The sequence below is a fragment of the Mesocricetus auratus genome, unplaced genomic scaffold (genome assembly GCF_017639785.1).
Source record: "Mesocricetus auratus isolate SY011 unplaced genomic scaffold, BCM_Maur_2.0 Super-Scaffold_100004, whole genome shotgun sequence".
NCBI lineage: Eukaryota > Metazoa > Chordata > Mammalia > Rodentia > Cricetidae > Mesocricetus > Mesocricetus auratus.
Window position 1 is genome coordinate 111,232,235 of NW_024429189.1, and position 17,695 is coordinate 111,249,929.

The 17,695-nt window shown below is 42.8% G+C and overlaps 2 protein-coding genes across 3 annotated transcripts in view; both read left to right on the forward strand.

The window, feature by feature from the left end:
• Scp2d1 (SCP2 sterol binding domain containing 1) overlaps positions 1-3,588 on the forward strand; it is a 301,545-nt gene extending 297,957 nt beyond the window's left edge. The window contains exon 6 of the mRNA XM_021228682.2: positions 3,356-3,588. Coding sequence (XP_021084341.1) covers positions 3,356-3,504 — 149 coding nt within the window. The 3' untranslated portion in view covers positions 3,505-3,588. The remainder of the gene's footprint in view (positions 1-3,355) is intronic.
• A 10,513-nt stretch (positions 3,589-14,101) lies between these two features.
• Positions 14,102-17,695, forward strand: part of Slc24a3 (solute carrier family 24 member 3) — a 490,244-nt gene continuing 486,650 nt past the window's right edge. The window contains exon 1 of one of the 2 annotated variants that reach the window (XM_040746432.1): positions 14,102-14,543. In XM_040746432.1, coding sequence (XP_040602366.1) covers positions 14,117-14,543 — 427 coding nt within the window. In that variant the 5' untranslated portion in view covers positions 14,102-14,116. The remainder of the gene's footprint in view (positions 14,544-17,695) is intronic. The other variant, XM_040746431.1, reaches the window with a different exon arrangement.

Here is a 17,695-nt window from a genome sequence, read left to right on the forward strand (position 1 = left end):
CACATGTGTTTATGCATGTGTGTCTATTTGTGTGTGTGTGTGTGTGTGTGTGTGTGTGTATGTGTGTGTGTGTGCGCGCGCGTGCTTGGAGATTTCTTTGCATAGGATCCTGCCATCTGCAGGTACAGACAATGCCAATTTTTTCCTTTCCAGTTTGGATGCCTCTTGTTTCTTTTTCTCACCTAATTAGATGTTGCTTGTAGACTTTTAGTGGACACTTCTTTTAGTAGACATGTTTCCTCATTTTAGGGAACTTTACTTGACCTTTTTTTTTCATTCGTTTTTTCTGTGTTCACTGAGGAAGTCATGTGATTTTTAAATAATTCTGCTAATACAATGTATTCATATTGACTGATTTGCTTATATTAGCAAGCCACACATGGCCCGGAGAAGTCCCATCTGGTAATGTTCAGTAAAAAAAATCACTTCATTGTAAAGAACTTGCAAAAAAAAAATCACACAGCTTTTAAACAAGTACTCGCCCACACCCGAAGTCTGAGTATGCCAATGAACTTCTATATAGATAGAACAGCTATTCTGAAGCCGTGGGGTTTTGCTCCGGGTGTTATGTTCTCACTATTAACTCCAATTTTATGCACTTATTCACTACAAAAAAAGGGGGGGGGAGGAAGTCCTTTGTAGAGTTAAAACCAGAAAGAGTTAGCTTCATATTCTTTTCCCACAATTCATGTGTGCTCCACCTGCATTCTGTCCTTCCTAACCATCCTTTCTTAGTCTCTTTTCAACATGCTATTCTATAGTTGGTCATATACCTGATTATATATGTACATGAAGATATAAGCTACAGTCTGTTTATGAGGGAGAACATGTGCGATTTTTTTCTTGTGTTTGAGTAATCTCACTAAATATGATACAGTCTAACTCTGTCTGTCTTCCTGAAAATATTGTGAACTGAGTGGTATTCCATTTTATATGCATACCAGATTTTCATTATCCATTCTTCTGGTGATGGACAAGTATTTTGGTTCCATTTCCTTGCAGCAACAAATGTGGGGCTGAAAATATCTCTGTGATAGGGTGTGGAGTTCTCTGGATGTATGTCCAAAAATAGCTGGGTCAGATGGCAGTTATATTTTTAAATTTTGAGGAATTTCCAAATTGTTTTTCATAATGGTTATATTAATTTGCACCCCCACAGGGAGTACTTTTAATGTATTATAGAGTTCTGTTGCTAATATTTTATTAAGGAATGTTTTGCATCAGAAATACTGGTCTGCCATTTTCTTTGCTTGTGGTGTCTTTGTATGGATCAGATGTCAAGGTGACAATGGACACATGCAATACATTGGGAAGCATTCCCTTTTGCTCTGTTTTTGGAAGGTTTAATAATTCCCCTTTGAATGATTGATCAAATGTAGAGACAAATTCTTGCCAGCCTTGTTTTTTCTTTATTGGAAGACTTCAGTTGCTTCTTCAACCTCTTTATTTGTTACTACTCTATCTATAACTTTAATTTTTCCTTGATTTAATTTAGTAGACTATGTTTTTCTTTAAAAAAAAGCTAAAACGTTTACCCTCAGTTATCTCTTTTCTGTCCCATCATTGTTCACAACAGCTTCATGATTTTTTTTTATTTTCAAAGCATCTTCATGTGTTTCCATTTAGGATTTTAGGTGTGTGAGCTTTTGCTCTTTTCTTCTGGTCTTACTGTGTGTTTGCAGTAGGACTTAAGACATGCTCTTAGACTTCAAAGATAGGTACTCTTTGTTTCTTTGACTTCTTAATGTTTTTTTGGTGTTGTTGTTCTTGATTTATTTCTATTCTTACGTTCATTAGCTTCCTCCTTCTGCTAACATTTGCTTTGGCTTGCTCACCTTCTTCTAGCACCTTGAGGTACAATGCTAGACTATTTATTTGGAAGCTTTTTTTGTTCATGGAGGCATTAACCACCATGAACTTTCCTCTGGGAAAGACTTTTACTGCCTATTACAGACCTGATTATTGGGATCCCATTGTAATTTATCTAAAGATAGCTTTCATTTTTCTACTTCTTCTCCATTTGTTGTTGAGGAACATGTTGTTTAATTTTACATATTTAACTTTTTCCTGACATTTCTCTTATGATTGAACTGTACTCTGACATTATTGGAATTGCTGTTGAGAAACGTGTCATTTAATTTACATGTTTTACTTTTTTTCTGACACTTCTCTTAAGATTGACTTTGATATTATTGGAATTGAGACTAATTTTCAACATGAGTCAATTTTGAACATGCTTAGTTAGGCATATTTTGTGACCTAACATGTAGTTTATCCTGACGGACATTCCATATATGCTTGAAAAGAGTATGTATTCTGCTAGTGATGAATAGAACCCTCAATACATGTTTCTAGATCAATTTTGTCTGTCTAAAGTACATTTCTAGTCCAGTGTTTTCTTCCTTATTCCTATCTTATTAACCTACGCACTGTTCAAAATGAGATATTAAAGTTCCTTTGTTGAATTGCTATATTTTTCGTCCTTCATGTTGATTAATATTTGCATATTTAGATACTCAGATGTTGTTTGCTTCTGTATGTACAACTATTATATTCTCTGGATGATTAACCTCTTTGTCAGAAATCTTAGTCTTCTTTCTCTCTTGTAAAAGCTTGAAATATATCTTATCTGACATGTGTAAAGTCATTTCTGGCTCTCTTTTGGTTAGTGTTTACATTGACCATCTTTATCTTTCAACTCTACCCATGTGTTGTTCTTAAAGTGAGTCTACTGTTGGCAGCATTTAGTTGAGTATTATTTTTCATTATTAGTTCCATATCTTTAAATTGGAACATTTAAGTAATTTACATTTGGGTTTGCAAAGACTTCTACTACTTTGTTAATTGTTTCTAGTTGTTTCTTGAACCTTCATTCCTTTATTCCTCTCTTGTCTACCTTTATGACTTGGCAATTTCTGAGTTGATAAACTTGGTTTCTTTTCACTTTCTCATATACCTATGTATTGTGTATTTGTCTTGTGGTTATCATAGAGCTTGCATTACCAATATAGTTATTATAGTTATAATAGAGTATTTTAAGTTGATTGCAAAGTAATTTCACTCACATTCAGACACACACTTTAGCTGTTTATCACCCTACTCTAAGATGTGTACTCATTAGTGCCACAAGTTATATATTTTCTAGTACTATGTACTCTTTAACTATGTATCTAGCTACATTTGGTTTTGACTAGAAATACTAAAGATTTACATGTGTCATAATAGTCATGGGCTATTCTGAATCTGAATTGGACTGTGGATTTGCACCAACTATGCACTGTGGATTTACACCAACTACTTAATTTCATTCTTAGTATGTTTTCATGATAATAATTGTCACTCCTTTGTTCTACAGCTGAAGTGGACCTTCCCAGGAAGTCAATACTGTGGCTACTCAGAGCAGTGATGCCAGCTAACCTTTCCTTCATGCTTATACAGTCAACTCAAGTCAATTATTCAGGAAAGGATTTAGATTCATTTTGTCTGTCTAAACTACATCTCTAGTCCAATGTTTCCTTTCTTATTTCTATCTTGTTAAATTACCCACTGTTCAAAATGAGATATTAAAGTCTCTTTGTTGAATTGCTATATTTTTCTCCCTTCATGTTGATTAATACCTGCATATTTAGGCATTCAGATGTTGTTTGCATCTATATTTACAACTATTACGTCCTTTGGATGATTAACCTTTTTATCATAAATTCTAGCTTTTTTCCCCTCTCTTGTAAAAGCTTGAAATATATCTTATCTAGTATGTGTATATCATTTCTAGCTCTCTTTAGGTTACTGTTTACATGAACCTGGTATTCTTTACCCATCATGAATATGACCTTGAACATAGACACAGCTCTGCACATGCATGTAGCTTTCTATATTCCCACAAATGCTGGTGTTTCCAAAGCCCCTCATGGACATCTCTTTGTTTAGTTTTTATTTTTAAATTTTTGGTTAGCCTACTTTGTTCCATCTGTTATTCACTGCCGTAGGCACAATGTTAAACAATTGCTGTTGATTAGTTCTAACAAATTCCCACAAGCAAAGGGCAATCTGTATTGGCTGAGCTCTGAGTCAGGTTAAAATGAAGAGGAATTTTTTTATGAGAACATGTGCTGTAATGGCCATCTGCCTCTTCCCATGGATGCTGGTTTTACACTGTACTTGGTCACAGGCTATTGATCGTCAAAGGCTTCCATTGAGGTGGAAAGTGGGTGTGAATGGAACAAGCTAAAAATCCTGCTAAACTCCCTGCTATTTCCCGTTTAAGCCACAGTTTCTTGACTAAATGCTTCCTGCATTGATGGAAATTTTTGGTTGGTTTTTCAGAAGCCTATTGAAGTAGATTGTGTTTCTCTAAGTTCTCCTTGTTGCTATGGAGGGAGGTATTTTAAGGTATGCTCACTTTATTCTTGGTAGAAGCTCATAGAACTTTTGAGCAAGAGGTAAAACATGGTACACATGAGGCGTTGAAGTGTAGTGGGCATCTGCCGATCAAATTCTCACAGTTCTGGCAATAAGAGTTGCTGCCTCCAAAACAATACAGAGAAACCCTGTCTCGTAAAACCAAAAAACAAACAAACAAACAAAAAAAAGAGTTGCTGCTTAGTGGGAACTCAGAGAGTTTGCTGTAGTAAGCACACAGAACTCACAATTTCAGCGCCTCGGAAGTTTCTCTTAAATACACAGAGAGCAGAATTCATGTTTTGAGAACAAAACACTTGAACACCATGACATTTTTGAAACTGCACTCCATCAACATCATGATACTCAATATATCTGACTAAAGATGTCTTCATGGAGGCCCTCAAATCATCAAAAGCTTACTGCATACCAAAAACTCTGTTACTGTTTATAGGACTTGGTGATTTAAAAAGTTACAGATGCAAATCTATTTGATTACAGATAACTGGATCTGCTTGATTTATGTATTTTGCTAACAGTAGGGTTAGTGTGTAGATTGTGGGGTGTTTGTCTATTCTGAATGGCACCTAGGTTACGCACAGATACAGCTTAAAGTCTTATATCTTTGAAGCCTTGTCTGGTAAATTTATATTTATGGATTGAAAATTTCTACTGGAGATAAGAAAGTCCTGAAGTTGAACAATGCACCTAAATGTGCAATTTCCTGAAGACAGGGCACACTACTCACTGTTTATTGCTTGAACACAGCTTTCTTCCTTCCTCAAATCCCCAACCTAGTCTCTCTCTCTCTCTCTCTCTCTCTCTCTCTCTCTCTCTCTCTCTCTCTCTCTCTCTCTCTCTCTCTCTCTCTCTCTCTCTCACACACACACACACACACACACAAACACAAACACACGCACTCACACACTCCACACATCCATGCTCTGTTAGTCACTAACTCAGAAGCATAGCAAGTAACTTCATCAAACAGGTGAATCTTATATTAATCATCCTAGGAGAAAAAAAAACATTCCACCAATGCTTCTAAAAGGATTAGGTGGAATTTTTATGAAAATCAAGATGCACATAGTTTCAAAGTGTTTGCCCTCAAATAATTAGTAGTAGTGATCAAGATTGATATCACCAATAATAGACATAGTAGGGGCATCAGAAATTACTCTGTAGGGTGACTTATAAGGACATGTCATCTTTTCATTTCCCCAAATGCATAACATCAGAAAAATCATGGGAACATAGCAGAAAACCTTAAAGTAAATCTACAAAATAAGCTCCTAGTGTGCTTCAAAGTCACAGAGAGAAAAGACTAGAGAACCATCACAGAGTGGAGGAAACTATGGAGATATAGAACTAAATTAAACCTGGGGTCCTTGACTGGATACTGAGTCAGAAAAAAGTGGATGGGAGAAAAAAATTATCACATTAAATAAGGTACAAAGTTTAGTAAGTAGTGTTGTATCTATGCCTGTTCAATTGCTTTGATCAAGATGCTAAAGATACCTAAGGTAGTATCACAATATGAAAACTGAGCTGTCAGAAAATCACTATACAACTCCTGCCACTTTCTTCTGTAAGTCTAAAATTAGATAAACACCCCCCACACACAAAACTGACCAGTAAAGGGCTGCATCCATTTTTACTATTTCAATGGGCTTTTATTGCTTTAGTGTTGATGCCATTATAACTCAAAAATGATATTTTTACATTTAATTTAATGAGAATATGACTGATGTAGACTAAGGGTTGGAGCACTTTGAGAAACTAAGAAAGATGACTCTGAGGCAGGATTGTATTTGCAGATTCTCATGATACTTTTTCAAAGTCTAAGTTACATCCTGCTTTGTGTTTGAAATACATTATACACCAATGTTGCTGTCAAACTAACATGGTTTACTCTAGATGTGGGATTTCACTTACATTTTTCTTCTCAATGTTGTGTGGAATAGAAGCCTTGCTATTTACCCCTACATATTTCATGCTGTAGCTAGACTTCCTTAGGGACTTCTGGATCCATTACCTATAGATTGTTTTAAGAGCTTAAACCCTGGGGATCTAATTTTGTTGATTTTCCATATTTAAGAAGTTTTTGGATGCAAGTGAGATATAGAAAGTTGGAACAGTAGAATGGTCCATGTGATACTGGATGAGCCATAAACATGGTCAGTTTTGATATGGTTTGTCTATCCTCTGAATCTGTTCCCTAAAAGGTTGGGGGACATAAGCTAGAAGCTTGGTCTGTGTGACAATACTGCGATGACAGGATGTTTCAATAGAGGCCATGGTGACACCAACCTTGTAATGAATTGTGCTGGCTCTTGTGGGATTGGATTAACACCACAAGAGTTAGTGTTCATAAAAGGAAGTCAGTCTGCATGGTTGACCTTTTCTTCACTTGATTGGTTCTCATTTTGCCTCTCCACCAAGCTGCCACACAGTCAGGGGCTCCTCATCAGATCACTGGCTCCTCAGTTTGAACCTCCAGCCCCATACTTGCAAGCCAAATAAGATTCTTTATTTTATAATTTTCTTAGCTTCTGGTGTTTATGTTATAGCAACTCAGAATGAACTACAAACACTTACAAAGCACTATTCAGCTAATCTACGGGTGTGTATAAACCTAATCTCTGCTTCTCAATCTTTAATGTGTAAAAGAATCTACTGCACATTTTGCTAAAAAACGAAGCTGGTGAGCCTAAGAGTCCTTTCTAACATTCTCACAGGTGATGCCTCTAATTGTGGGTACTTGTTAGTCTGTGATGATGTCTTGAAAGAAAAGAATTTCATTTTAAATGAGGGAAATATTAAGTACCTACAGGCAGTATTGCTTTGTCATGAACATCCAAAAAATGTTGCCAATGAAGTGAACTCTGGAGTCCTGAAAGGCTGCCTGTGACTTTGAGTCATTTTAGCCTTGTCTTAAAGGCAGCATGAAAATTAAGCAGCCTGGATTCCACCTCAGTTTAGGCTAGGCCAGTCAAGGGCAGATAAGAGGGGAGTAGTGAACACCTTCGAAGAATGCAAATCCTAGAGCAGGGTGGTTGCCACTGCCACCAGGGGGCACACCACCACAGCATTTCCGGCCTGCAGCATCTGGTTTGAGTCAGTTGGTGACATGTGACTAAAATGGGCTAAAAAATCCGATACAGCACTAGTAATGCGGAGCCAGCCCATTGTCTTAAGGTGTCTCTAATGTTGAGGAGTTTCAGTAGATTGCATATGTACAACTCTCAGATCTCTGGCAGCCGTACTGGTCTTGTGTTAAAGTGAATTCTGAAGTCAGATAGAAGACTTAGTAAAGCGCACTTTCCAATGATTATTGTCCTTAAAATAACCCAGAGCTGTGCCAGAGGCGGATGATGTTGACACTCTTTTGCTTTAAAAGTTTTGTGTTTCCAAAATGCTTCACTGCTGTAAAATGTTTTACTGAGGAAGTACTGTAGTGGTCTAATTATCAGAGGGGAAACTGAGGCACATGGGAAGAAACAGCTCATGCCTTAGATCTGTGTCTAGATTCAAACCAGAAGTCCATGATCCTGACTAGGCAGCTTGGCTGACCACCTGGGTGGGCTGCCCAGCTGCTTGACACCCTGGGGCTCCTTAGAATGGACCTCTGGGCCACAGAGCAACCCAGTTAAAGTTGAAAGAATGGCTGGCATTGGAAGGCTGGCCCGGAGGCCCCACCTAGCCTTCTGCTGTCCTGCCAAACTGAAACCATGTTGGCTGTCTAATTTAAGTCAACTGCCTTAACTAATTCATTTAATTTCTTTATTTTGTAGACTTAAAATCTAGCACATATTAATGGGAGAAGAATTACCAAACTACAGGAGCATATAAAATAAAAAAGTGAAAAGCCTCTTTGTGTTCATCAGATCTCATCCAAATCCTGCAACCCACTGTTAAACACCTAATAAACATCATAATACGTGTTGTATTTTATATACATAAATATGCATATGTGTACATATATATTATAGATCTTTGCTTTAAACTTTCCCAAGACAAATTAAATATGTGCAATTTGACCAATTTGTTCATTATGTCAGGAATGTTTTTTACATACAAAAATGTATAAACTCACATATATAGGGAGAGAGAGGTGATTTTGCTGAACTTTAAAGAAATGGGATTATGCAACTCATACTGTGCTTTCTAATTTTACACATATATGTATGTATATACATGTGTGTATATATATCTCATAACCTATCGAGATGAGACATTGAAAAAAATCTTGATTAAAAGCATGGGATTCTTAGTTCTGCACAGTGGCTATATCTGCAGCTATAGCATTGAGGGGACCAAGTTGGGAGGGTCACAAGTTTGAGACTGGCCAGGGCTATGTACAGAAGTGTCTTAAAAACATAAATCCCAAGGAACTCTAATTTAAGTCAAGGAACTCCTAAATCCAATGTTCTGCAGACAGCAGTATGCTTTGAGGCCCACTCTGACCTTCTCATCACACATAACATCATGTCGGTTTGAGTTTACATAGACAAAATAAAGAGGCGTTGGTGTGGTTTTTTTCTAAATCAGTGGTTCTTGACCTTCCTGATCCTGACCCTTTAATACAGTTCCTCGTGTGGTGGTGACTCCCACGCATACAATTATTTTCATTGCTACATCATAACTATAATTTTGCTACTGTTATGAACCATAATATAAATATCTGTGTTTTCAGGTGGTCTTAGGTAACCCCATGTGAAAGGGTCATTTGACCCCCATGGGGTTGCCACTCACAGGTTGAGAACCAAATGATCTTAAGAGTGATCAAAGGGCTCAAAATGTGAGTGCTAAATCTTTGCCTTCTGAGGATTGAACATTTTAACCTCTTGTCTCTGGATTATTTTATGGAACTTATTTTTCATATTCAGGTGAAATAGGAGATGCAGATGTCTCTATAGAGTGTGCTGGTGTGTGGTACTCAGTTCTTCAAGACAAATCAATTGAAAATATTGACAAATAGGAGCTAGGTAGTAGATCGTTCCTTTGTAGATTTTCCTCCAGGATCCACGAAAAGTTCCCACCCAATTGTTCCTTTCTCACAGCAGCAGGTCTCAGTCTCAGCACTGTTGAGGCTGGAGAGTCCCAGGAAGCTGACTAGGTGTGTCCCCTCCTGCCCAGGGTGGCTTTGTGAGGACATCTTTGACATGTGCCTATGGGCCTGTAACACCAGATAACACTGGATTACAAGGAAGGTCTATGATTATGAGGGACCAAGTGTGTATTTTTCCTGAAGGAAACTGTTCTATTTTCCTTCCCTCTCCCACCTCCCTCTCTCTCTCTCTTAGAATAAAAGGGGTAGAAAAAAAATACAGGGGAAATGATTGTATTGACTTTCCCGTGAAAAGCAACTTCTAAAGTGTACACACTTTTTGAGAATTCCTCTACACTCATCTTTAAAAGCACAACACCTCTCTCTCCCCCAACCTGTCTGTTGAGGTATAACTAAGGTCACCCTGGTGCCAATCTTTATGTGGTACAACAGGTTTGAGAAGAAGCCAGTGACTGCTTTCAATTTTAGCTGAAGTTCCTTACAAGACTAGCTAGCCCGGGAGGTCATTTGTCTCCAGTCCAGAGGAGGTGGTTTGATTATTCTTGGCTCAAGCTGAACTTGGAAGGGAACTGAAGCATCAGGTAGGGGGAAAATTCTCCATACCTACACAGCGTGAGAAAGAACAAATAAATGAATGCCACTAGTGTGGACAGATCTCATGGAAAGAAAGCAGAGTGACTGGAAGTTCAAGGACAGGTAACAGTGACCTAAAGTGCAATAGGGGGGGAGGTTGTCATATGGAATGATTACTGCTTTCAAAAGCGATGGTGGGGGAAATGTTCCAGGTCCTATTTTGGTACTTATTTAGCAGTGTGCATGTACATACCTGACTTTGTGGAGTAAAGACTTGAGCTGTGCACATTCTGAGAATTTATATATATATATATATATATATATATATATATATATATATCCCATTAAAGTTCTTTTTATAAAGGAGAAAGCTGTGGTACTGTGGTTTGGGTCCTGAGCCATGGGAAGAAAACTACAGTCATCCGTGTGGTGAGTCAAAATTCATCAAACAATTGCATACAATTAGGGAAAGAATGCAAAAAACTAACACTTAAAAATAATGCTAAAATAAGAGATCTGTCAACTCCAGTAGTGAGCTGAGCGCTTCACAGGAGGAGCCCAGGCTGTGGACACAGCATCCTGGATGTCCACACTCCACAGAGGAGCCTTTGTACTTAGAAATGCCGCTGCACAGGCTTTTTAATAGAGACAGAGGGCAAGGAAAGCACAGTATCTTCCTCAGAAAAGTGTGGTCTTCCCCAAATCTGTGTGACGGGCAACATGAAGAATACGCGTGACCCACAGGCGAGAAGGGCAGCTGCTCAGTCCGTACAATAAGCATGCAAATCTCACATCCCTAATTTCAAGAAGGTCCTACAGCCAAGGTCTGCCCTAGGAAGACTGTCTTTTCTTTTTCATCTTCTTTTGCCTACTCTGGGTTATTGTGCTAAAACGTTCCCAGTGGGCAGCTAGTGATCTTTCCTTGCTTGGGCCAGGCCTCCGTGTTACTGAGCAGTTTGGGGAGGGGTCACTTCATCACTTAATGGCTGCTTTTCTTTTTTCACCTCCCCTCCCTTCTAAACCCTGGCTTGTCTGTTTGACACAACTGGCAATGTTTGGTGTTATGGAGACACAACCTTGCTTTGTTGTGGAGACTGCTCAGTCAGGTCTGGGCACTGTGGGTGAGGCGAGATCAGAGATCTGGGAAGACTGCAAGAGAGCCCGGAACAAGGTGCCTTGTCTTGACCTGGTAGAGGCTCCACCTCACTGACTGATGAATGATATCAAGTCAGTGTTATCATAGGAGGGACTGCTGTTTGTTACTGTTGTTTATTGCTGTTGCTGTTTTGTTTGAGATATAATTTCGTTGTGTAGCTCAGGCTGGCCTGGAACTGTGTTTATAGCCCGGACAGACTTCAGATTTGTGATCCTCCTGTCTCAGTCTCTGAGGGGCTGGGGTTGCAGAAGTGTTCAGCATGCTCAGTTTTCTGGGAAGGCTTTTGATTTTTGCTGTTGTTCCTAGTGCAATGGCAGGGCTGTGAAAGCAATGAGTTGCTACTATTCCCTCCATCAGGTCTGCATGAAGCTGCAAGTGAGGTGCTTATGGACTGAAAACTGGAGCAAAGAGGCTGAGCCCCACCTCCAGGCAACATGGGTATACTCTGTAAATACACGTGCTTCATTCTTGAAAGGGGGAAGAGCCCAGAGCCTCCAAGCTTCCTTTTCCAAACTAGCTCATTCTGAGATGGAACTCTAAGTGTGGGATTTCATCTTGGAGCATAAGATGTGAGACCACTTGTAGAACAGACAGGAATAAATGGCAGCAGCCACAATGGGATCTTTTAGCTTCCTGAGAGTGAAAGACCACAGATGCATTCTTTATTCTGAGTACTAATCCTTCTAAACTTCTGTTTCCCAAGGGACCTCCAACACTGAGTCAGGCACATAACATCAAAAAGCTCAAAAATGACACCAAGTCTGGGCTCTTCCTATTTTGTTCTGTTAGGGCACAAAGAGAGTGCTCTACACTTGCCTGATGGTGGGGTTGGAAGAAGAGACAAAGGACCTAGGTGATCCCAGGTAAATTCCTGCAGACATAATCTCACCCTAGGAATTAGGGAACCTCTCTGAACTAAGGCACTGTCAGGAAGAGGACCTTCCCCTCCCAGTGATGACTGGCAGCTCCCAGAAGCTATTTTTCAATGCGCTTTACCTTCCCACCTCCTTTACTCTGAGATTTCTCCAAACAAGTATCAGCTAGCGGAGTTCTTACTCTGGGCCACAGGAGTGTCCCCTCTCTCCCAGGAATCACCAGTTCCTAGTCTTCCCAACTGTCCTTCTCCTTCCCTTCCTCACCCCCCCTACCTACACCCACATCACAAATTCCGAGTTAGTGTTCATTCTCTGACTCAGTAAATTCCAGATCCCCTCTCCCTCTCCCTCCTACCTTTCACTAGGTATACCATATGAGTGACTTTCCTAGCAAGTTGAATTACTCTGAACTCCTCCAGGGTCTCAGAATGCTTCACGGAGGTGGCCTAACTGGAGAATCATCCATGACACTCCAACCTGGATGGACTTGAATAGTTTGAATCTCTCCTTTGGTACCTGGCAACCTAAGCAAATGTAAATTCACTCAGGCATTTCAGGGAAGGTGTGCGTTACTTGGGGCAGCCAGCAGGAGAGCAGGAGGGACTAAACTGCCCACATGGGAAGCAAAATCCCCCCAAACATGTGTGTATTTGAGTGAAATGGTCCTTCTGTGTAAAGGAGGCCAACTATGACCACTTTCCATTTCCCCAGATGTTGTCAGGGGATATCTTGATAGTATGAGGGCTGGAAGGTCACCTACTGATGATTCTGTGGGTCCTTTGTGACCATGCTTGGAAAATCCTGTACAAAGGTTCCCTCCTCCCTCCAATCTCCCAGGGTTACACTGTTCAGTCCCAAGAGCTTCTCACACACCTATTCAAGCCATATATCTGGTTTCAAGGGCCATTCCTTTTAGAATAAGACTTAGGCTTTCGGCACCACTTGTAAAACACATCTCTTTCTCCCTTCCTCTGGGGTTGTGTGCCTTCCGGTCTACAGGCATCTAGGAGGATGCAAGGAAAGTCTAAACATGGAGAGTGAGCTGTTCCCACATCACTTGGTGTCCTGTTAATGGTCACCTGCTTCAGATGGAGGTGAGGACATCAGCCTCCACATCTCAAACTGACAGGGGTAGAAGAACCCGAATTAGGGGAATGGGGCCCTAGGGCTTAATCTTGGGGATGAGATAGGCTAAAGATCTCCGTAGAAGGTCAGGAGACCCTGTCCCAGGGATCTTGCCAGGGCTCCCTTAGATTCATCTGCACACTGAACTTGTTTCAGTTCCTCAGAGAGCTAAATGAGAACCTGAGCCAGAGGGGGGAGCCAGGACACCCTTAATAAGCCAAAAGCCCCCAGGAGGCCAGTTTTAGAACTTGAGCCTGGCTCACCGGGATTCCCACCAGGGGGCAGAGGGGAACCCCAGAGGCCAGTGGGAGGAGGCAGGACCAGTGGTTAGGCACTGGCCACCTACCACACACTCACACTCTAGCTGAAGGCAGCGAATGGAAGATAGCCAAGGAAACCCTCCTTTTCTCTGAAAGTTTCAGGCGAATCCTCCTTGGTGGAGATCTGTCTACCCAAATCCCGCCTTGTGGGCCTCCCGCACCACGGCATTCTCTGGGCACCAAAGGGTTGAAGGACTGTGCACTGGGCTCCCTCTGCAGCCTAGTCTCCTCCCTGCGCCCCCTCCCCGCAGTGCTGGCCAGAGACCCGTAGCATCTCGGGGCTGCCCCCCACCCGTGCACCGCACCCCCTGCCGTCTACCAGCTGCGGGCTACGGGAAGCTGTGCTCGCCCCTGCTGCTGGCGCGCTCTGGCCGCCGCTTGGCTTTAAGTCCCCCGTGCACAGACAGTGGAGTAGGGGGGCGGCCCCGCGACGCGCTCCTGCAGCCCGAGGCTAGGGCCTGTTTCAGGGTGGCCAGCGGCCGGCCCTCCTCTCGCCGGTCCTTCCCCGCTCCTCCTCCCCGGCCCCCGCCGCCCCCGCCTCCCGGCCGCCCCCGCCGCCGCCGCCCCAGGCCGAGCGCGGGCGCGGAGCGTGGGAGCCATGGTGCGCGAGCAGGAGAGGGACCCCGAGCGCAAGGAGGCGGCGGTGCGGGCGAGCGGCGAGGAGGAGGAGGTGGCGGGGGAGGAGGGACTGAGCGATAGCGACGAGGGCGACGGCGTGGAGACGGGCAGCGGCCAGGAGGAGGGAGAGCAGGAGGCGGCGGCCGGGTGGGAACGCAGCGAGGACGCGCGGCTGCTGCGCGCAGGGCTGCCTCCCGCCGCCGTCCCCGCCGCGGCCGCCCGCGACCCGAGCGGACTCCTCCCGCCGGGGACGCCGCCCGGCCGCCCGAGGATGCCGCCTCCGGGCGACCAGGACCGCGCGCGCCGCCGCCGCCGCCGCCGGAGGGACCTTCTGCTGAGCCAGCTCTGCTTCCTGGCCTCAGTGGCGCTGCTGCTCTGGTCGCTGTCGAGCCTGAGAGAGCAGAAGGGTGAGTGCTCGCCGCCTGCCCCGAGTGGGCGCTGAGGCTCCAGAGGCTCAGGCTCCCGGGGCTCAGCTCGGGCCAGCTGCGCTGGGGTTCTGGCCACACCGAACTGGCACGAGGATACCAGGTCCCTTGCAGGGCTGGGAAGGAAGGGGTCTGGATTCTAGGACTGTTGCGGTGGAGGAGTGGCCAGTTCCCTTGGGCACCCTGAAGACCTTTACTTGTGACTCTTGCCTTCTGCCCCTTCCCCACAGCCTGATGACTGCTGGTGGCGGTGGTGACAGGGAGTGTCACACTAACAAGAACCCTTTCACCACCAAGGCCAGTAATAAAGTTGTTCTGGCAGCAATCGGTACCTGTGTAGGTAACCAACCACCTGTACTCCTGGCTTGCTGAGGGCGTGCAGGGCTGGCTGACCGGCTCATTCCCGGCTCTCCACGTGCTCTCCACACAGAACAGGTGGGGTGGGCAGCAGAGAATGCTCCTTGCCACCATTGAGATCCAAGAACAGGTGTTGGGAACTTCCAACAGGAGAAAGTGATAGCTACCAGCCAGGGTTTAGGAATGGGCATGTTCTTCTAAAGGGCGGCTGGGCATCTAGGCAGGAACACATGAATTCATTTCTCAAGGCTAGCTTGCTTTCTTCCCGGGACTTGGTGCTGGGGATGGATGGACCACTCTATGCCTGGTGCCTTGGCTGGTGGTGCACATGCGAGCACACACACACACACACACACACACACACACACACACACACACAGACACACACATATCGAGGAGAAATGTGCTCAAAACAGTTGTACACCACAGAAAGGCAAGACTCGGGCGGGGGGGGGGTGTAAAATGATTTGGTATCTTGGCTCTTCAAGTGTTAGGGTTTGTTGGGGAAGCAGACAAAATAAATGGTTGTGGGTGGAATAAAACAGTTACAGATATGTGCTATACTGTTAAGACAGACATATCTGATAAGCGATCTTTGAACATACAATAAAGGCATTTTGATAGTGATGGTGACATTTTTAAAGATGCCATCAATCAAGAAAGGGATTTCCCTCACATTGGCTGGTGTAGTGTTTCATGGTGAAACTCGAGGGTTACTCTAGACTTGGCAGATCTCTCTTACAGACTTCATCATATATGGTAATAGGAGAGAGGCAGTCCTGGTTTTCAGTGAAGCCCTTCGACTTGTCTCTCTCCATTGCTTCTGAATCTCAGATTTTCTGACCTTGGGTGCTGACATGAGGGAGGGGCCTGTGTTGTTTGAATGAAGTGAGACTTCTCTCCAAGGGCAGATTCAGATCTGCTAAGCAATGTCCACTGACTGACACTAAGAGGGTTCACAGTTTTTTTCTGAGTGAAAGCCAACAGATAGTTTATGCCTCCTTTGGCAAGAGCTATTCCAAGTCAATTACTTGGTGGCCACTTCCCTACAGGTTGGTGCCCTGTGAGTGACAGGCTTCTCAGCACTTTCCAGGACATTAGAGACATTGTTTATTCCTGGATAGTGAATGTTACCCACACATTGAAGTGTATCAATTGTAGGGAGCTTCAATTCCTTATTGCCACCAGAGGCTGATAGGGTAAACTTGGAACCTGATGACTAGACTTTCATTTTCAGTAGTTTCCCTGACAATGACGTTTCTGTCCATGTGCTACTGACTGTACCCATTTCTTATTTATCTTCCGTGTTTTCTTTCTCACTCTCGCTTCCTCGTTAGCCCCCATGTCAATGTCTAGTTTAGGAACCCCTGGTTCCCAGCCCTAGAAAGACTTAGTTGGGAGAAACCCAACAGTTCTAAAGACCCTGCTACCCAGCTCTGCTTATCCTCTCCACCCCAGCCCCCAACTCCATGACTTGCTGGTCCTAATTCTGTCTCTAATCACCTTTTCTTCCATTAGATGATGCTGTTTTCAGTAGGGGAGGCACAGCCGTGTTGCAGCAGCAAGGCACAGTTTTCATGCAAGATAATTTTAAACAGATCAATTACTACATGGAGATCTTCCAGTGATATTTTTGCTTGGGGAATTGCCTTCAGCATTATAAACATCGGAGTAGTGGCTTTTACACTGAAAACTTCGGGACTGCTCTACATAATATACTTTCAACACAGGCAAAAAGTTCCTAATTTCGCCCAATTTTAAAGATGATAGGACTCACAGAAGGTGATTGAGTAAAGTCACACAGGAATTGAGGAATGGAGGAACAAACCAAATTGAGGTGACCTGGCTCTTTGTTCCCAGCTGTGTTCTTTGCTCTGGGGTACAACACTGTGATGTTTAAATGGTCATGTGAGGTATCTCTCTAATGACCAAAGGTAATATTTTACCTTTAAAGGCATGTGGTGATTAGTACCGATAACAAGATAACCCCCAGAGGCTTGTTTTCCATGATCTCCCCACCCTTGTTCTTTGTCTTTCTTATACAAAGGGCAGTTAGTTTTTTTTTTTATAAGAAAGCTCAAATAGAGGTGTGTGGAAGTTATGTTATATAACATTTCTAGTCATGGAATTTGGGATCTCTTTCTTGATTTCTAAATAAATCCAGATTTGGTTACATACTGAAAAGTTTGGTTCTGCTTTGCAAAGGTTTTTGGTGCTCCAGTATTTGGTTAGAAGAAGTATATCAAAGAATCTATACTGGTTCTCTTTTTTCCCCTGTGTAGCTAGGACATGAGGATTGTTTAATTTAGGTCAGGGAGAGTGAGTGCTGGAATGAAGAGAATTCTTAATTCTAACTACAACAAAAGCAGTAATAATAACAACTACAGTTTGGGCATCCCGAGTGCCAGTCACTGAGCTAAGCAGGCATCCGGTGTACGTACCCACCTCGTCTGCAAGCAATGTCTTCAGTCCCATGAGCCTTTAACCGGGAGACACAGGCTCCGGTGTCCTATTTAGTTGTTGCTGATGAAGATTTCCTTTTTGATCTCTGTGTTCAAAGCCAATTTAAATAAGGTGTTAGATTGCTAATGAGGGTTTTCATTTATCCTTGCCACGAGAATGAATTGCTTTTGTATATATTGAGTGGCTTAGAAGTGTTTCACTTATCTTGATATGAACTACATGGTCATCTTTCTCCAGAAGTAGGGGTTCTAACTCAGGAGCAATTATATACATCTTCTCTAGAAAGTTCTCAGTGTGTATCTAAGGAAAAAATA